At 44.1% G+C, this 20,130-nt stretch overlaps 1 protein-coding gene across 2 annotated transcripts in view; it reads right to left on the bottom strand.

The window, feature by feature from the left end:
- Positions 1 to 1,171: 1,171 nt before the first annotated feature.
- si:dkey-234i14.6 (uncharacterized) overlaps positions 1,172 to 20,130 on the bottom strand; it is a 74,635-nt gene continuing 55,676 nt past the window's right edge. For both annotated transcript variants that reach the window (XM_055648840.1, XM_055648841.1), the window contains 2 exons: positions 4,814 to 5,027; positions 1,172 to 2,151 (listed from right to left, as the gene is read on the bottom strand). In XM_055648840.1, the coding sequence (XP_055504815.1) occupies positions 1,973 to 2,151; positions 4,814 to 5,027 (393 nt within the window). In that variant the 3' untranslated portion in view covers positions 1,172 to 1,972. The remainder of the gene's footprint in view (positions 2,152 to 4,813; positions 5,028 to 20,130) is intronic.

The following is a 20,130-nucleotide window of genomic DNA, read 5'->3' as shown; positions in this document are numbered from 1 at the left end:
AAGACTAGTCTCAGCTGAATAAAGAATCAATTTCAACAGCTACAAGCGTTTGAGTCAAGTTGACTTTAGATTGACAAAAGAACTCAGTTTAACAAAATCGGTCAACTCATTCCACCCGTGTTTCCTCAGCCCGCAGGATCACATTCCCCAACACAATTCATTCTAAGTGGCATCAACTTCCCCCAAAGAGAACAGACTGGCCAAAAAGGCCATCAGGCGTGAATAACTGGTGACCACACAGCAGGAGATACGCCTCAGGTCAGAAACACATTCAGAAAACAACTTTATTCTGCTATGACCACTGAAGCATAGCATTGAATTATCACACACACACACACACACACACACGCACACACGCACAGAGCTGACAGGAAGGCTCCATGCAGTATTAACCTAATATTATGGCTGTACTTTTATGTATCAATGGCTTATTATGTACTGGTGTTTCAATGCATTTATCTGGAATTTTCTGCTTTCAACTCTGGAAGGCAAATTCGTGCTTTTCATTATAAGATTGTGTATACAGATTGAACAAATGGTTAGTATAGTTTATGAGTGTCCAGTATAAATAACGATCACAGGCCAAGTTCGTCAAGCAGGAAGCAGACCAGTTTGACCAGACTTGCACTTCCCCTCCATTGATGATAGAGGTACTAAACATAATATCAGATGTCTTTTTGTGGGCTCCAGGGATGGTGCCTGAAAACTGAAAATTGGACCTTATGGATGGCATGAGTTGATTACCACGTTGAATTACTGAGCAATAAAGTGAAGGAATGGGACTGATTCTGATAGCCAACAGAGGTTTGGTTAGATAAATGGTTTCTGATATCATCAGGAAAATTGAATCCTCTAAGAACCACAATATATTGATACATTATTATTTCTGATACTCCCTTTAGTTGAAATGGCTCTTCAAGAAAGGATTTTCTTCAGGTAGCTCTCCCTCTTGCTTGGCCAAACCAACAGCACAAGAGCCAATGGATTACCAGAAAATTTCAAACCAAAGTATTGGACTACAGTTTTCAGTGAAATCCAAGATTGCATCAATTTTCATAATATTTGCACTGATAGTACCTTTCCCCTCAGAGATTTTTGTTATACGATAGATCCTCAGATTGTATTACTATTGCATTACACAGCGTTTCCGTGTCAAGAAAATGCGTTATATCTGCAAACAATTTCTTTATTCAGCTGGTGAACATCATAAACATCATCCAGAATCCATTCATCTCAATACCTGGTGTAGTAGCCATTTAGATGCAAATCCATAAATCATTGTGATGTAGCAAAGACTGTCACTGCACCTAAAGTACCTAAAGACCAATGTCCATACCATTCAATTGTGTAACCCATGTCTCAAATCTGACCACCATACTGTTTACATTTGTGACATACGCAATTCAATTAATTTGTTTGCTTTTAAGGTACGCAACAGAGATTTTCAACCAAGGTGCTTCAAGAACGTTTATGAATAACCTTTGGGATCCAGGGTTAGTAAAACAGTGCGTGGACTATCACAAGAGTGTTGGTTGCTGCTGAATAGTCAATGATTGATTGATCGAGTTGATGAGCATTGCAGATCCACATTTTACAGTCTGACAAAAAGTTTCATCACCCATTTAACTATGCAGTGATAACTTTATCTTGAGATCCTCCATGATATTGGCAACTAGAATTGTAATGTAAACGGTGATAAAATGTCTTATTAGGAGCAGTTAAACCATTTTGACCGATGGCCTAATGTGACAGCGCAGGCATGAACAGGTCTTCAGGCTTCCCTGAAGCTACTCACTTTAGCTTTATCATCTAAGGTTACATCTCTGAATGTTATTGTGCCTATGCACTCCAGTCCACTAGACTCTAATGGCTAGAGTAGTGCCGTTATCTATCAACACGCAGGGCAGAGTTCACAATGCATTATTCGCAGCCGTCCACAAGTCAGACCTCAGACACACCATCCCGTGTCGTCTCACTGAAACATGGTCAGAGTCAAGCCATTCCGCCGGAAGTCCTCCGCCATCTGCTTGGAGTGTCGGATTTTCCCAGAGAGAGCTTCAAATACGTCATTTTGATCAACCGCCGTTGCTACCTTGTAAATAAATTCCTCCAAGGACTCCAAGCCGTTCAGACCAAGGTTGACTCCACAACCTAGAACAGGAAAATAACATCCAACAGATTTTTGATATACTACTGATCCTCAGAGGCACACTGTACTACTGTCACGTTATAGAAACATACAAAATAGGTGCAGGAGTAGGCCATTCGGCCCTTCGAGCCTGCAGCGCCATTCAATATGGTCATGGCTGATCATCCAACTCAGTATCCTGTACCTGCCCTCTCTCCATACCCCCTGATCCCTTTAGCCACAAGGGCCACATCTAACTCCCTCTTAAATATAGCCAATGAACTGGCCTCAACTACCTTCTGTGTCAGGGAGTTCCAGAGATTCACCACACTCTCTGTGTGAAAAAATGTTTTTCTCATCTCGGCCCTAAGGGATTTCCCCTTTATCTTTAAACTGTGACCCCTTGTCCTGGACTTCCCCAAGATCGGGAACAATCTTCCTGCATCTAGCCTGTCCAACCCCTTAAGAATTTTGTAAGTTTCTATAAGATCCCCCCTCAAATTTCTAAATTGTAGCAAATACAAGCCAAGTCTATCCAGTCTTTCTTCATATGAAAGTCCTGACATCACAGGAATCAGTCTGGTGAACCTTCTCTGTACTCCCTCTATGGCAAGAATGTCTTTCCTCAGATTTGCAGACCAAAACTGTATGCAATACCCAAGACCCTGTACAACTGCAGTAGAATCTCCCTGCTCCTATACTCAAATCCTTTTGCTATGAATGCCAACATACCATTTGCTTTCTTCACTGCCTGCTGCATGCCTACTTACAATGACTGGTGTACCATGACACCCAGGTCTCGTTGCATCTCCCCTTTTCCTAATTGGCCACCATTTAGGTAATAGTTTACTTTCCTGTTTTAGCCACCAAAGTGGATAACCTCACATTTATCCGCATTATACTGCATCTGCTATGCATTTGCCCACTCACCGAGCCTATCCAAGTCACCTATCCAAGTCACCTTGCAGCCTCCTAGCATCCTCCTCACAGCTAACACTGCCCCCCAGCTTCGTATCATCCGCAAACTTGGAGATGTTGCATTCAATTCCCTTGTCCAAATCATTAATATATATTGTAAATAGCTGGAGTCCCAGCACTGAGCCTTGCGGTACCCCACTAGTCACTGCCTGCCAATCTGAAAAGGACCCGTTTACTCCTACTCTTTGCTTCCTGTTTGCCAGCCAGTTCTCTATCCACATCAATACTGAACCCCCAATACCGTGTGCTTTAAGTTTGTATACTTATGTGGGACCTTGGCGAAAGCCTTCTGAAAGTCCAGATATAACACATCCACTGGTTCTCCCTTATCCACTCTACTAGTTACATCCTCGAAAAGTTCTATAAGATTCGTCAGACATGATTTACCTTTCATAAATCCATGCTGTCCAATGATTTCACCACTTTCCAAATGTGCTGCTATCTCATGTTTAATAACTGACTCTAGCAGTTTCACCACTACCGATGTTAGACTAACTGGTCTGTAATACCCGTTTTCTCTCTCCCTCCCTTTTTAAAAAGTGGGGTTACATTAGCTACCCTCCAATCCTCAGGAACTACTCCAGAATCTAAAAAGTTTTGAAAAATTATCAACAATGCATCCACTATTTCTGGGGCTACTTCCTGAAGTACTCTGGGATGCAGCCTATCTGGCCCTAGGGATTTATCGGCCTTTAATCCATTCAATTTACCTAACACCACTTCCCGGTTAACCTGGATTTCACTCAGTTCCTCCATCTCATTTGACCTGCGGTCCCCTGCTATTTCCGGCAGATTATTTATGTCTTCCTTAGTGAAGACAGAACCAAAGTAGTTATTCTATTGGTCTGCCATGTCCTTGTTCCCCATGATCAACCTCAGTGTCAAGAATATGCATTATATGTGCAAACAAGTTATTGATTCAAGCAGCGAACAGCATGGACATAATCCAGAATCCATTTACCCCAATACCTAGAAACAAAGAACTGCAGATGCTGGTTAATACACAAAGTGCTGGAGTAATTCAGCTAGGCAGCATCTCGCAAGATATTGGCTAGGTGACATTCTGGGTCGTTTTTCAGACAGATCGTAGAGCGTTGGGGGGATGGCGGGGGGAAAGCTGGAAGAGGGGAGGGCAGGATAAAGTGTGGCAGGTAATAGGTGGACACCAGCAAAGGGGGCAGGTAGGCAAATGGTTGGAACATAGGCCAGAGATAAAAACATGAGGTGTGAGATGGAATTGAAGAGTTGTGAGTTATGACGGCAGAGGGAGGAAAGTAGCTGGAGGTGCTGCGGCGCTAGAAATAGGTGGGAATCCAGGTGGGCACAGAGGAGGGAAAGGGGGAGAAAGTGGGTGAAGAGTGCATGTGGGGAGGTTAGTTAGAGGTTGCGTAAAATTGGATGTCAATGTTGATGCTGCAGGTCAGACAGCATGTCTGGAGAACATGGAGAAGTGACGTTTCGGGTCGAGAAGGGTCCCAACCCAAACCCTGAAGAAGGGTCCCAACCCAAAACGTCACCCATCCTTTTTCTCCAGAGATGCTGCCTCACTCACTGAGTTACTCCAGCGTTTTGTGTCTATCTTTGGTATAAACCAGCATCTGCAGTTCATTGTTTCTTCCATCCCCTTGCTTGGTTGAGAATAACCAACAAGCCAAAATGAAATATTCTTTTATAAAATAAACAGTTTCCCCTTCATTGCACGATTACCTGTGTCAAAGTTTAAGACCCTGGCTGCTTCACCTTCTATGGTGACTACAACGTTATCTCCTTCAATGTAAGCTGCCGTGATCCTCCTGTGTGACAACAGGATTTCAAATAGCCTTCGGCTGCACTGTAGAAGGTGAATTGTCAGGTCGTTCACCCGAGGCTCAATGCCCGTTTTGTATGCATTGAAGGACTGATGAAATATATTCTTCATTATCTGCAAGAAAAATAAAAATCTGCAGTGAGATGGATCTCAGCATCTTCTCCTTCGATGTAGAGAAGGCATGGTAGCACAATGGCACACTTGGCAGAGCTAATGCTTCAGAGCTTTCTCAACCTTCTTTCCATCCTGAAATCTGGTGCTCTCTGTGACCACAAGGGTTTCCCTTAGATGCTCGCCCCAAAGACGCACGGATCTGAGAGGTGTACAGAATAATGAGAGGAATAGATTGGGTAGATGCACAGAGTCCCTTGCCAAGAGTAGGGAAATCGAGAACCAGAGGGCGTAGGTTTAAGATAAGGGGGGGAAGATTTAATGGTATGCGTGCAGTGGGAGTGTCCCAGGGAGCTGCGTGCGTGATGGGAGTGTCTCAGGTAGCCACGCAGGCCCGATCCACCCGCCGAACAACCGTGCTGCCGAAGACCAGAACGACGACCGAAGACCAGAATGTGCCCCAGTAGGCCCAACTCGCCCCACAGGCCTCCCAGAGGCCTGTAGTGCAGCCGGGCACTGAGACGTGTCTGGGTTGAAGGAGCCTCGACGGTGGCAGTGGGAGACTCGGTGGCGGCAGGAGCCCCGGCCGCAACAAGGGGGGCCTCGGCGGCGTTGGGGCTTCGCGGTTGATGAGCGTGAGGGGGGAAGGGAAGGCAATGGGAACCCGGCAGGTGGAAGGGAAGGCAATGGAGGACCCGGCGTGAGGGGGACTGCAGTGAGGGACAGTGGGAGAACAAAGGAGGACCCAGTGGGGGTGGGCACTCTAGTTTAGAATCATTTGCCCAACGGATAAATCTGTGTTTGTTTGTTTATTTGTTCATTTGTTCTGGTGAAGGCATTGTGCACAACAGTTGCTTGTCTATTTCTTTTTGGTTTCACTTTTTAAACTTTGTGTACCTTGTGTGTTGTGACTCTCAGCAGACCAATTTCCCTCCGGGGATGAATAAAGTTTATCGTATCATATCGTATGCTGGGTGGGTTTAGTTCAGACTGGCATTGTGGTCACCACAGATGTTGGCCTGTGCTGCACTATTCAATGTTCTATATTGTTACAAATGTTATTTGCTCAGAAAACAGGACCGTTTTACAAATATAGAAGCAACGAACTGCAGATGCTGGTTGACAAAGAAAGACACAAAGTGTTGGAGCAATTCAGCAGGTCAGGCAGCATCTCTGGCTAACATGGATAGGTAACTTCGAATCTGAAGAAGAGACCCAACCAGAAATGTTACAGGGCTCCCAACATTGGGGGGGGGGAGGGTGTTCCCCCTCCCATTGGTACGGAACATTTGCATTTTTCAGCTTGAAATTGTGCAATATGGTGCATACTGTAGCGAGTCTTTTAACTTACACTTGAATGCAATATATATATGCTTTAAATTGGATTGGAGCGTTTTTGAAAGGGGGGAGGCTGTGTGGTCACTGATCACAGGCCTTGGGGGTACCCGGTGAGGGAGTGGAGCAACCGAGTGGGGAGAGGGTGTGGAAGAAGGGTGTCCCCCCTCCCAGGGTAGGAACCTTTTGAAATTTGATGTATTAAAATCATGTTTTAGTGCACTGTAGAAGTATGATTCCAATGGTTTTTGTATTAAGTATTTTTAAGAGGTAACTTTTTAAGGGGTAACTTTATCCACACAAAGGGTGATGGGTGTATGGAACAAGCTGCCAGAGGAGGTAGTTGAGGCAGGGACCATCCCAACATTTAAGAAAAAGTTAGACTGATACATGGATAGGACAGGTTTGGAGGTATGGACTAAAAGCTGGTGGCGTAGCTGGGACATGTTGGCGGGTGTGGACAAGTTGCACCGAAGGGCCTGTTTTCACACTGTATCACTCTATGACTACATTATACCTCCACCATGCATGAATGCTTCAAAATCAAGTGATCGAGTTTTATTGCCATATACTCAAGCATAGAAACATAGAAAATTGGTGCAGGAATAAGCCATCGGCCCTTCAAGCCAGCACTGCCATTCAATATGATCATGGCTATTCATCTAAAATCAGTACCTCTTTCCTGTTCACTATCTTCCACCGTATCTACCCAGTGCTTGGTACTTATTTCCAGCAGCCACTGGTTGTCCTCCAGGATGCACCGAGCCGCAGCTCGATCCATGCCGGTCACCTGGGCAAATTCAGCACAGACTCTCACGGCAGCGGTGCAACGCTTCAACGCCTCCGACGGCCCAGGACTCTTGCACTGAGGCTGCTCCATGGCCGGAGCTGCAGTGAGCAACTCGCCAGCCCGGCAAACACTCGCCAGCCCCGCTCCCCGTCCGCATCTGTCCCCGCCGCTGCTTCTGCTTCCAACACCCGCGGCCCATGCAGTTGATATGAGTTTTGAAATTTTCGTTGGATCACAGAATTTCTCACAAGAGTGAGAGAAATTTGTGATCAGCGAGAGAATTTGGTGAAATGCGTGATTCTCACGCTCAATGCATGGGAGTTGGCAGCCCTGCCTCTATCCCCCTCTCCCCCCCTCCTCTCCCCTCCTCTTTCTCTCCCCTCTCTCCTCGCTCTCTCCCACCTCTCTCTCTCTCTCCCCTCTCTCTCTCCTCTCTCTCTCCCCCCTCTCTCCCCTCTCTCTCTCTCCTCTCCCTCTCTCCCTCTCTCTCTCTCTCCCTTTCTCTCCCCTCTCTCTCTCTCTCTCTCTCTCTCTCCCTATCTCTCTCTCTCCCCTCTCTCTCTCTCTCCCCTCCTTTCTACCTCTCTCTCCCTCCCACTCTCACTTTCTCCCTCCCCTCTATCTCTCCCTCTCTCGTTCCACCCCTCTCTCCTCTGTCCCCCATCCTGCGGAGGGCCCTCTCCCCCTAGGACCTCTCTCCTTCTCTTTACCCTCCTTTCATCCAGGCTCTCTCTCTCCCCTCTTTCCCTTAACGCTCGTTCCCCTCTCTTTCCCCTAACTCTCTCCCCCTCTTTTTCTATTTCCCTCTCCCCCTAAATGCATTTTCTCTCTTTCTCCCTCCCTCTCTGACATCTCTCTCTCTCCCTTCTTTCTCTCTCTCCCCCCCCCCCACCTCACTCTCGCCTAGCTCTTTCCCATCTCTCTTTCTCCTCTTTTCTCTTTGCCCCCCCCATCTCTCTCATTCCCCCCCTCTCCCTTTTACCACCCCTCTATCTTCCCCTTCCTCCCATTCTCTCCACCCCTTCTCTTCATTCTTCTTCCTCTCTTCTTCTCTCTCTCCCCCCCCCTCTCCCACCTCACTCTCCCTGCTCTCTCTCTCCCCCCCTCTCCCTCTTTCTCTCTCTCCATTCACGCCCCCTCTGTCTCTCCCCTCTCACCCCCCCCTCTCTCTCTCTCTCTCTCCCCACTGTCTCCTTCCCCTCTCTCTTTTTCCACCTCCCTTTGAGAGTCTGTCCCTTCGGCACAGAGACTCTCGCGGCAGTGGCAGCGGCACTGTGACTCTTGCACTGTCCGGAGTGCTCCATGGCCAGGAACTGCAGCGTCAGCCCCGCAAACACTCGACAGCGCCGCAAACACTCGCAAGTCCCCGCTCCCCGCATCTGTTCCCGCTGCTGGTTCTGCTCCCATCCCTCCCGCAGCCCCGGCTCTCCAACACCCGCGGACCATGCAGTTTATCAGAGTTTTGAAATTTTCGTTGATCACAAAATTTCTCACCACTGAGCGTGAGAAATTTCTGATCAGCGTGAGGGTGTGAGAGTTTGCTTGAGGGCGTGAGTCTCACGCTCAAAGCGTGAGAGTTGGCAGCCCTGCGTTACCAAACCACATTATCCAGAGATGCTGCCTGACCCGTCGAGTTACCTTTGGCCCACTGAGTTCAGGCCGACCATCGATCCTCGTACACTAGCATGATCCTATACACTAGGGACAATTTACAATTTGTCTGAAGCCAATTAAACTGCAGAGCTGTCTGTCTTTGGAGTGAGGCAGGAAACCAGAGAAAACCCACACAGTCACAGGAAGAACGTACAAACTCCACCGTCAGGAGTGTACCCAGGTCTGTGGCACTGTAAGGCAGCAGCTCTACCATTGTGCCACACCTTCATGTTTTTATTTGGCAATTTTACAAATGTTAGCAAAATGGTATCGCGTGATAAGTGATTCTGACGCCTCCAGAACTAAGGCAACCAGAGTGGTTCACAAAAGGTGGTATTAGAACAGGTAGGTCTTTGTGGCTCTGCTAATTAAATCAGGCCAAATGGTCACTAATCATAGAAACATAGAATCTATATCTCCTGTCACTCACTGGTGTGCACCAGTCAACATCAAGGCCTTTCACCTCAACTATACATACCAAGACATTTCTATTGGGTATTTAAGAAGGAACTGCAGATGCTGGAAAATCGAAGGCACACAAAAAAGCTGGAGAAACTCAGCGGGTGCAGCAGCATCTATTTCTATTGGGTAGTCTTGTTGTCAGAAAATGGGCAATTGAGTTCATCAGTTATTAAGATCTGATTAATTCCCAGTTTTGCCTTATCTTAAATATTTGGACCATTGGCATATTGTTGTAGATATTGGTTATCACATTAAATTACAAGCATGATTAGACTTCAAAAACAATTCTAAAATGCATCCAAAAACAACCTAATCCTTTCAAGCCATTCTCTATAACGCAGGTCTTTACCTTATAATAAAAGATTGCATGATTAAAGGTTGCATTTTTTATCTAGAGGTACTTTCAGGATTAGATAACAGGTTTTGGTTAACGAGAATGATACTTGGTTGTGTTGGTGCACAGGATCATCAATGCTGGCTGAAGCCAATTGTTTCATCAAAACATCAATCAGGAAATTCACTGCTGAGGGAACAGCTCCACTCCTCACATCAACACCACAGCAAGGAACATCTGTAATTGCAGATTCTGCATAATTATATCCAACCTTCAGGGCTTCATGAATCATTGCGCTCAAGCCGAGAAAAAAAATAGCAATGAGAATTGAAAAACAATTGTTTGCAACATAAACCAAGTGGCTGGTTCTTTCCTCCCCCTGCAATTGCACACAAAGACAGCTGTCAGTATTTTCCATTCACTTTAGGTGCACTTAGACCAACATAAAGAGGCACAAAGGTCAGTGCCATGAAGGGATGTTATCTTGTCAAAAGCTCGAGTTAGGGGAACCAAAGTATGTGTCAGTGACTCTGACTAAACTCACATCTCACAGCTCTGTCCTTGTAACTAAATTGACTACAAGGTGACGTGGAAAGGGACATCTATTTTTACGTTCTGGAACAAAGCAAGTTTGACATCAATTGGCATGAGATGAAGCAAATGTATGTTAGCCCCTAGAGGCCTTAAAGTTAAAAAAAAAAACACCTCCTGGTAGATGTCGCATAAAATCTAACATTGATCAATATTTTGTCAATTTGGCTGCTTGCCAGCTTAACTCCCACTGTTCACCCCAAATCAGACAAACTGATGTCTGCTGTGATTTACGTGATTATGGAGTTTCGCTGGGTCAGGTGGGCATCTCATTAACATGCACTAATTAGGCTCATGCTCCAACAGGAAGGTCAAGAGAATCAAGAGTTTTTATTGTAATATGTCCCAAAACAGAAAAATGACATTCTTGGGTATTTTAGTTACTGAACCAGACAGTCAATATGCTCCTCTACTGTACAAGTTCAAGAGTGTATTCGTAAACATATCAAATCTCCTCAATCTTCTGAGGAAGTAGAATCGTCGATGGACTTTCTTTATGGTTGAATCAATGTGCTGGGTCCAGGACAGTTCTTCAGATATATGTAAACCCAGGAATAAAGTTTTTGACTCTCTCCACCACTGTCCTGTTGATGAAGATGACGGTTATGTGCTGTTTGGTCTCTTGATCTAAGGAAAGGTAAACTTGCCACATTTACCCGATTAGTTCTTGCCATGAAAGTATTGTCAAATTGGGAGACATTAGTTGAGCAAGCATAGTGTTCAGAAGATATCTCACCGAACCGTACAAAATTCTGACAGGGCTGAACAGAGTGGGTGTGGGGAGGATACCAGGCAGGTCTAGTACAAGATCTCAATCTCAAGACAAAGTATTTAAGATACTAAATCTTTGGTGTTCTCAGAACATGAAGGAGGCAAAGTAAGTTACTATATGAGAGATGGATACATTTCTGGATAAAAGGAATGTGCAGAGATAGCAGGACTATGGTATTGGGATAAAGATTGAGCCATGATCATATTAAGTGACAAATCTAGTAGATACATAATTACCGTTATTGATACCAGCTTTATTTTTTCATTTGTTTTAGTTTAAATTTAATTTTGGGCAGCACAGTGGCACAGCTGTAGAGTTACTGCCTAACAGCTCCTGAGACTCAGGTTCAATCCTGGGTGTTGTCTGTACGGAGTTTGTACATTTTCCCTGTGACCATGTGGGTTTTCTCTGGGTGTCCAGTTTCCTCCCACACTCAAAGACGTACAAGCTTGATAGCATAGTTGACTTCGGTAAAATTGTAAGTTGTTCCCAGTGTGTAGGATAGTGTTTGTGTACAATGTGATGGCTGGTCACCACGGACTCAATGGACCAAAGGTCCTGTTTCTGCACTGTATCTCTAAAATCATATCTAGTTGATTCTAAATTAAAAAGTCCCACGGTAAACTCCCTTCTCGAAATCAATTGATCAAGGTTTTGGATGTCCTCTTTGTCATGCGTGTTAAATTCTCCTTGTAGCTTTAACAATCCTTAATCAGCAATATTCATAGAACACCTTAACTGAAAATAAAATATGGTATATAAAAGGTGAAATATCCACACAATGGATATTTTTTTTTCAAACTCTCACTCCTTAATTAAACTTGGAAACTAAACCGGGAACTTGGTGATTGATGAGACAATGCTTTTTTATCAGTCGCCACTGAACAATGCTCATCCAACCCAATAGCTTTTTAAAAACTGATTTTTATTCTGACTGTTCAATGGCTTTCTGCAATCAATTGCCAGATTAATAATAACCAACTGTGGCAAACGTCAAAATCTTACAAAGCCACTACAAAAGATTAATTATTTTATGGAATCAAGATATAAATTTTAAATCCACCATTTTCATGAGATTTACAGGAGATTAATTTTCTAAATTTGATAGAATTACATTGAGAAAATATTGGATCATGTCCTGACTTCAATCTCCAAATGAACTTCCACCCTTCAATGCTAAAATGCTTGATCAAAAAGCCCAATGTTAAGCAGAGATCAGACCTGCTTAAAATCAGAGCTATGCAGCTTGTCCATGTCGACCATGTTGGCATATTGGGCTAGTTTCATTTGATGAATAGTTCTCCAAGTCCTTCCTAGGCTTATATGTCCAAATGTCTTTTAAAAGCCATAATTGTAACTGCTCTTATATATGATATTGTTTCCTTGCCATGCCATTCATTGTGGAGTTATTATGTCGCTAGGAAACAGGGCAAGTGTTAAGATTTAAGTTCATAAATTCAAAAGTGATGAGAAGATGAATTGGGCCATTCGGCCCATCAAGTCATGGCAGATCTGTCTTTCCTTCTCCTGCCCCCCCCAAAACACTGACACCCCGATTAATCAAGAAGCTAGCTATCTCTGCCTTCAAAATATCCATTGAATATTTAAAAGGTAGCACCGAGATCTTCCTAGTGATAAAGTATTTAACATATTTGCTCCTTGGACAACACACTAAAATTGGGGGATGGGGAAAATAAATACATGAAGGATGCATGAAACGTAGGGGGAGGGAATGCTGTTTATCAGTTAAGTTGCAAACTAAACGATCTACTTATATGTTTTAGCTTCCACACAATTCCATGTAACCAGTTTTGTTTGACTTGCCGAGCAGCTGGTTATCTTCTTGCAATGCTGGAATTGATCACCATTGGTCCAAGTTTTCATGATCTTTTGGCCAAGTTTTAAACTGTAAAACATTGCAGGGTTCTGAAGCAGATTTTGCCGAGAAATTTTTCACCAAATCTCAGAAACAAATAAGTTATTGCAATAGAGAATGAAAACTATTTCCAGCTTCGGTCTGGAGGCTGGAAACTCCCAGTGCTGGCTGAACTGTTAACATTCTATTTAATTTTTTCTGAAAACAATTTATTCGCAGGCATCCATCCATTGGGAACTAGGTCAAGACACTCCAACCTCAGTTGGAGAACTGTTGAAGAATGCTTTCAGGAGACACAAGAGACTGCAGACTCTGGAATCTGGAGCAAACTGGAGCAAAAGAAACAAACTGATGAGGGACCTTAGGTACACAAAAATGCTGGAGAAACTCAGCGGGTGCAGCAGCATCTATGGAGCGAAGGAGATAGGTAACGTTTCGGGCCAAAACCCTTCTTCAGACTGATGAGGGACCTTAATGGGTCAGGCAACATCTGTGGAGGGTTGAGGTTTGGGTTGTAGATTCTGGACAGCCTTCAGCTCAGAACTTGGCAAGTCTCAGAGGAATAGGTCTTGATCCACATGTCGAGATTGAGTAAAGATCCTGTATTACTTTTAATGTCATGGTCACTTCAGCAAAGCTGGATGGAGGTTAAGGATTGTTGTGTGCTTTAATGGTCACTAACTATTTCAAGCTGCTCATAGTTTACTGCATGCATGATCAGTTTTGATAAAGGGGAGTGTTTGTGCTGAACACCTATATGGCACAATGATGTATTAGACATGCTCAAAACACCTGCTTGTGTCCATGCATCTACTGAAGACATCTGGTTAATTCTTAGGCTCTAAAGGCACATCATAAGAGCTGCAAAAGATTGAAAAAATAAACCATAATTACACTAAGCAATTTTACAACTAAAATGGAATTCCAGCTGTAGGTTCTCAGAAGGCAGTGGAGGCCGACTCATTGGATGCATTCAAAAGAGAGTTAGATAGAGCTCTTAGGGCTAGTGGAATCAAGGGATATGGAGAGAAGGCAGGAATGGGGTTCTGATTGTGGATGATCAGCCATGATCACATTGAATGGCTCGAAGGGCCGAATGGCTTACTCCTGCACCTATTTTCTATGTATCTATGTAAAATGCTGGAATAACACAACGGAACATGCAGCATCTCTGGAGAGAAGGAATGGGTGACGTTTCGGGTCGAGACCCTTTTTCATACTGATGTCGGGGATGAGTGGGTCAGAGATAGAATGCAGTCGGAGAGTGTAAGACTGGAGGGAGAACTGGGAAGGGGGAGGGATGGAGAGAGAGGGAAAGCAAGGGCTATTGAAACTACAGAAGTCAATGTTCATACTGCTGGGGTGTAAGCTACCCAAGCAAAATATGAGGTGCTGTTTCTCCAATTTGCACTGGGCCTCACTGACAATGGAGGAGGCCCAGGACAGAAAGGTCAGATTGGGAATGGGAGGGGAATGGCGTGAATCCACAGCTTTATCCTGCGCTACTTAATCCAAGGGCGAGCGGACAGTCGGACGAAAGCAACAATCATAGAGTGGAATAGATGACATTTCAGGTCAAGACCATTCTTCAGACTGAATCAGGGGAAAGAGGAACAAGAGATATACACAATACTAAGGACAAATGAATGGAAGATATGTCTATATCTCCCGTTTCCCTTTCTCTTGATTGTCAGTCTGAAGAAGGGTCTTGACTCAAAATGTCATCTATTCCACTCTATGATCATTGCTTTCGTCTGTCTGAGAGAGAGATGCAAGAAAGCAGCTATGATATATAATACACAATAAACTATGTTATTAATACACAATAAACAAGTTATGCATTCTTGTACTCTTACATGGGTATGACCGCACATAAAACCACCCCCCCCCACCTTCCCAACCTCAGCCTCACGGACCTTAGAGTACCTCTAGTTCCTAAAACCCATTTCCATCGCTGCTTTTGATTAACAAACTGACTATTTGATTTGCAGATTCAGAGAGACTGCTGTGCACAGTTCAAGTGCTGTATTTCATAAATTGTCACACCGACCACATATTTCACCAGCTATAAACTACAGTTACAATATTTCAAAGGGGGAGTGAAGGGCACCATGTTAATACAAGTCTCTGTCCAAATTGTACAATTCATGACACTAACTTCTTTGAAACAAGGTACTTAATCTTTGTCTAATCTTCATTGCATGTCAAGCTCAGGGCTATTAACATTGGGACATGTTAGTACATCAAGGTGACATGCTTCTGGGTTAGATTACTCTGCAATGTTTTCCATTTTGAGAAACAAAAATGGAACAGTGACAATTCCAATTTGTAAATTATTGAAATCTCTTTTTTGAAACGTCAGTCAAACAAAGTATTAAGAATGCAAAAGATTTAAATTTTAAATAGGTTAGTCAATCAGAACTCCCTCCCCCACAGGGTGAATATATCAAAGACATAGCTTCAAGGTGAGAGAGATACGGGTTAAAGGCATAGTGCAGGGATCAAGATTCATGGGTTCGATCGTGCCTATGTGTGCAGTCTGTGTAGAATTTGTACGTTCTCCCTGTGACCATGTGGGTTTTCACCGGGTGCTCAGGTTTCCTGCCATATTCCAAAGATGTGCAGATTTGTAGGTTACATGGCTTCTGTAAATGGTCCCTAGTGTGTAGGATAGTACTAGTGTAAGAGAATCATTGGTTGGCGCGGACTCGGTGGGCCAAAGGGTCTGTTTTCATGCTTTATTTCAAAACTAGACTATATTGTTGACAAAGCGTTTTGTCAAAAGAACATCTGGGCAAGTCTAAGGCCTGAGAATTTAGACTTTACTTTAGGGATACAGCCCTTCGGCCCACCGAGTCTGCATTGACTATCAATCACTCTGTACGCTAGCACTATCCTACACACTAGGGACAGTATACAGAAGCAAATTAACCTACAAACCAGCATGGCTTTGGAATGTGGGAAGATACCGAAGCACCCAGGGAAAATCCACCTGGTCATGGGGACAACGTACAAGCTCTGTACAGACAGCATCCATAGTCAGGATCGAACCCAGGTCTCTGGCGCCGTGTGGCAGCAACTCTACCGCTGCACCACCCCAAGTGACCAGAGGTCATACACTGACCTGTCCTTCCTGGGGTGGTGGTTGGAGAAGAACCAACTCAGTAGCTCGTGGTTCTGTGGAGTTATCGTGGGGAATACAGCCCAATTCTGATTACGGTAACTGTGGCTTTACCCCATTTCTCACACGTCAATGGCAACACTCAGCTTCTCCCATGACGCTCGTTGGCTTTCGATAACTTTCCTGTCCACCCGTGATCTGCCATGTGAGAAAATGGCATGGGTTTTGTTTTTAGGAATTATCAGCAAATTTACACAGCTTGTCTCACATGATAGATCAGGAGCTGACAGAAAAATAATCAAAAGTCAACAAGCATCATTGGCAAAGCTGAATGTTGCCATTGTATATTAAAATATGGGGCCAGCTATCTTACGGAATTATAGAAATGTCATTGAATTCATTGAAGCATACTGTAAGCGGTAAAATGTTCCCAGAAAACTTTTGCTTAGGATAACAAGTCTTCTGTATTCATATTATGAATATGCATAGCAAAAGGATTTGAGTATAGGAGCAGGGTGGTTCTACTGCAGTTGTACAGGGTCTTGGTGAGACCATACCTGGAGTATTGCGTACAGTTTTGGTCTCCTAATCTGAGGAAAGACATTCTTGCCATAGAGGGAGTACAGAGAAGGTTCACCAGACTGATTCCTGGGATGTCTGGGGGGATCTTATAGAAACGTACAAAATTCTTAAGGGGTTGGACAGGCTAGATGCAGGAAGACTGTTCCCAATGTTGGGGAAATCCAGAACAAGGAGTCACAGTTTAAGGATAAGGGGGAAATCTTTTAGGACCGAGATGAGGAAAACATTTTTCACACAGATAGTGGTGAATCTCTGGAATTCTCTGCCACAAAAGGTAGTTGAGGCCAGTTCTATTTTAGAGGGAGTTAGATGTGGCCCTTGTAGCTAAAGGGATCAGGGGGTATGGAGAGAAGGCAGGTACAGGATACTGAGTTGGATGATCAGCTATGATCATATTGAATGGCGGTGCAGGCTTGAAGGGCCGAATGGCCTACTCCTGGACATATTTTCTATGTTTCTATTATGTAACAACCAAGTGGTTTATATTGATTAAATTCAGGAAAATCCTAGCCATATTGCAAACAACTATCTTTAATATCCCCAATTGGCAGGAAGTTGAAAGTCACTATCAATTCTCTTTGATCAATTACAAAATAAATCACACAACACCTTGCATATATTGGGGATACAAGGAGCTGCAGATGTGGGAATCTTGAGTGAAACATGTAGTGCTGGAGTATCACAGTGGATCAGGCAGCATTTGTGGAGGGAATGGACAGGCAACATTTTGAGTTGGACCCTAATTCAAACTGATTGTAGTGGGGATGGAGAAAGTCTGGCAAGTTATGTCACATACATGGGTGGATGTGTCCGGGTCATGATGTTGGTGGAGTGGGCCACTAGAGCCCTTGCAGCAGCCTGGGGCTCAATTAGATCAGCCACTGCTCCAAGTGGCCAAAGGCATGGATCGGATATGGCCTGCAGCAGCACTGAGCAGTGGAGGACATCAACAACATCACCAAACCAGGCTGATCTTACAGCCCTGATCCAATGCTGCCACCGGGTCCATAGCCCTTTTTGGCAAAGTTAAGACTCCACATTATTAATAACTTTCTACCTAGAGAGTCATATAGCGTGGAAACAGGGCCTTTGGCCCTTGTCCACACCGATCAACATGTTCCATCTACACCAGTCCCACCTGTCTGTGTTTGGCCCAAGATAGACACAAAAAGCTGGAGTAGCTAAGGCAGCATTTCTTCAGACAGAAAGTCATAGTAAAGGGAAATGAGAGACATAGACAATGTAGAGAAATATAGAACTATGAATGATAGATATGCAAAAATATAACAATGATAAAGGAAACGGGCCATTGTTAGCTGTTTGTTGGGTGAAAATGAGAAGCTGGTGCAACTTGGGTGGGGGAGGGATGGAGAGAGAAGGAATGTCAGTGTTATTTGAAGTTAGATAAATCAAAATTCATACCAATTTTGGTAAGCTGCCCAAGCGAAATATGAGATGCTGGTCCTCCAATTTGCATTTAGCCTCACTCTGACAATGGAGGAGGCCTAGGACCGAGAGGTCAGTATTTGGCCCATATCCCTTTAAACCTGTCCTATCCATGTACCTGTATAAATGTTTCTTTAACATTGCGATAGTACCTGCTTCAACTACCTCTTCCAGCAGCTTGTTCCATACACCCACCATTCTTTGTGTGAAAAAGTTACCCCTTAAGTTCCTATTAAATCTTTCCCCACCTCACCATAAACGCATGTGCTTTGGTTCTCAATTCCTCTACTCTGGGAAAATACTCTGTGCGTTTACCCAGTCTATTTTTCTCATGATTTTGGAATCTCTATAAAATCACCATCTGGAATTTAGAAGAATGAGAGGGGATCAAATAAAACCATATAAATCGTAAAGGATTGGACAGGCTAGATGCAGGAAAAATGTTCCCCATGTTGGGGGGAGTCCAGAACCAGGGATCACATTTTAAGAATAATAAGGGGTATCCCATTTAAGACTGAGATGAGGAAAAAAGTTTTCACCCAGAGAGTAATGAATCTGTGGCATTTGCTGCCATAGAAGGCAGGAGAGCCCAATTGAGTGGATGCTTTCAAGAGAGAGAGTTAATTTTAGCTCTTAGGTGTAAAAGAATCAAGGGAAAATGCAGGAACTCAGTACTGATTTTCAATGATCAGGCATGATCGTATAAAATGGTGGTGCTGGCTCGAAGGGCCGAATGGTTTACTCCTGTATCTATTTTTCTATGCTTCTATTACCACTCATCCTCCTGTGCTCCAAGGAATTAGTCCTAGTGTGCTCAACCTCTCCCTATAGCTCAGGCCTCTCAAGCTCAGACTTTAATCATACAAAATGGTGCCGGAAATACAGTAACTCTTCTGTACTGTCTCAGTGCAATCTACGATTCTTACACTTGTACTTAAGTGTAACTGTGCCCAAGTATAGTAGGATTTTTATTGATTTGTATGCAAAAAACGGAATTTCACTGTTCCGAGGTATATGTGACAATAAAGTAACATAGAAACATAGAAATTAGGTGCAGGAGTAGGCCATTCGGCCCTTCGAGCCTGCACCGCCATTCAATATGATCATGGCTGATCATCCAACTCAGTATCCCGTACCTGCCTTCTCTCCATATCCCCTGATCCCCTTAGCCACAAGGGCCACATCTAACTCCCTCTTAAATATAGCCAATGAACTGGCCTCAACTACCCTCTGTGGCAGAGAGTTCCAGAGATTCACCACTCTCTGCGTGAAAAAAGTTCTTCTCATCTCGGTTTTAAAGGATTTCCCCTTTATCCTTAAGCTGTGACCCCTTGTCCTGGACTTCCCTAACATCGGGAACAATCTTCCTGCATCTAGCCTGTCCAACCCCTTAAGAATTTTGTAAGTTTCTATAAGATCCCCTCTCAATCTTCTAAATTCTAGAGAGTATAAACCAAGTCTATCCAGTCTTTCTTCATAAGACAGTCCTGACATCCCAGGAATCAGTCTGGTGAACCGTCTCTGCACTCCCTCTATGGCAATAATGTCCTTCCTCAGATTTGGAGACCAAAACTGTACGCAATACTCCAGGTGTGGTCTCACCAAGACCCTGTACAACTGCAGTAGAACCTCTCTGCTCCTATACTCAAATCCTTTTGCAATGAAAGCTAACATACCATTCGCTTTCTTTACTGCCTGCTGCACCTGCATGCCTACCTTCAATGACTGGTGTACCATGACACCCAGGTCTCGCTGCATCTCCCACTTTCCGAATCGGCCACCATTTAGATAATAGTCTGCTTTCCTGTTTTTGCCACCAAAATGGATAACCTCACATTTATCCACATTATACTGCATCTGCCAAACATTTGCCCACTCACCCAGCCTATCCAAGTCACCCTGCAGTCTCCTAGCATCCTCCTCACAGCTAACACTGCCCCCCAGCTTAGTGTCATCCGCAAACTTGGAGATATTGCCTTCAATTCCCTCATCCAAATCATTAATATATATTGTAAATAGCTGGGGTCCCAGTACTGAGCCTTGGGGTACCCCACTAGTCACTGCCTGCCATTGTGAAAAGGACCCGTTTACTCCTACTCTTTGCTTCCTGAACCACTGAACCACTGCCCCAGTTGGCTAAGACA

Source organism: Leucoraja erinacea, chromosome 17, assembly GCF_028641065.1.
Source record: "Leucoraja erinacea ecotype New England chromosome 17, Leri_hhj_1, whole genome shotgun sequence".
Lineage (NCBI taxonomy): Eukaryota > Metazoa > Chordata > Chondrichthyes > Rajiformes > Rajidae > Leucoraja > Leucoraja erinaceus.
This window is presented reverse-complemented; position numbering and strand designations above follow the sequence as displayed.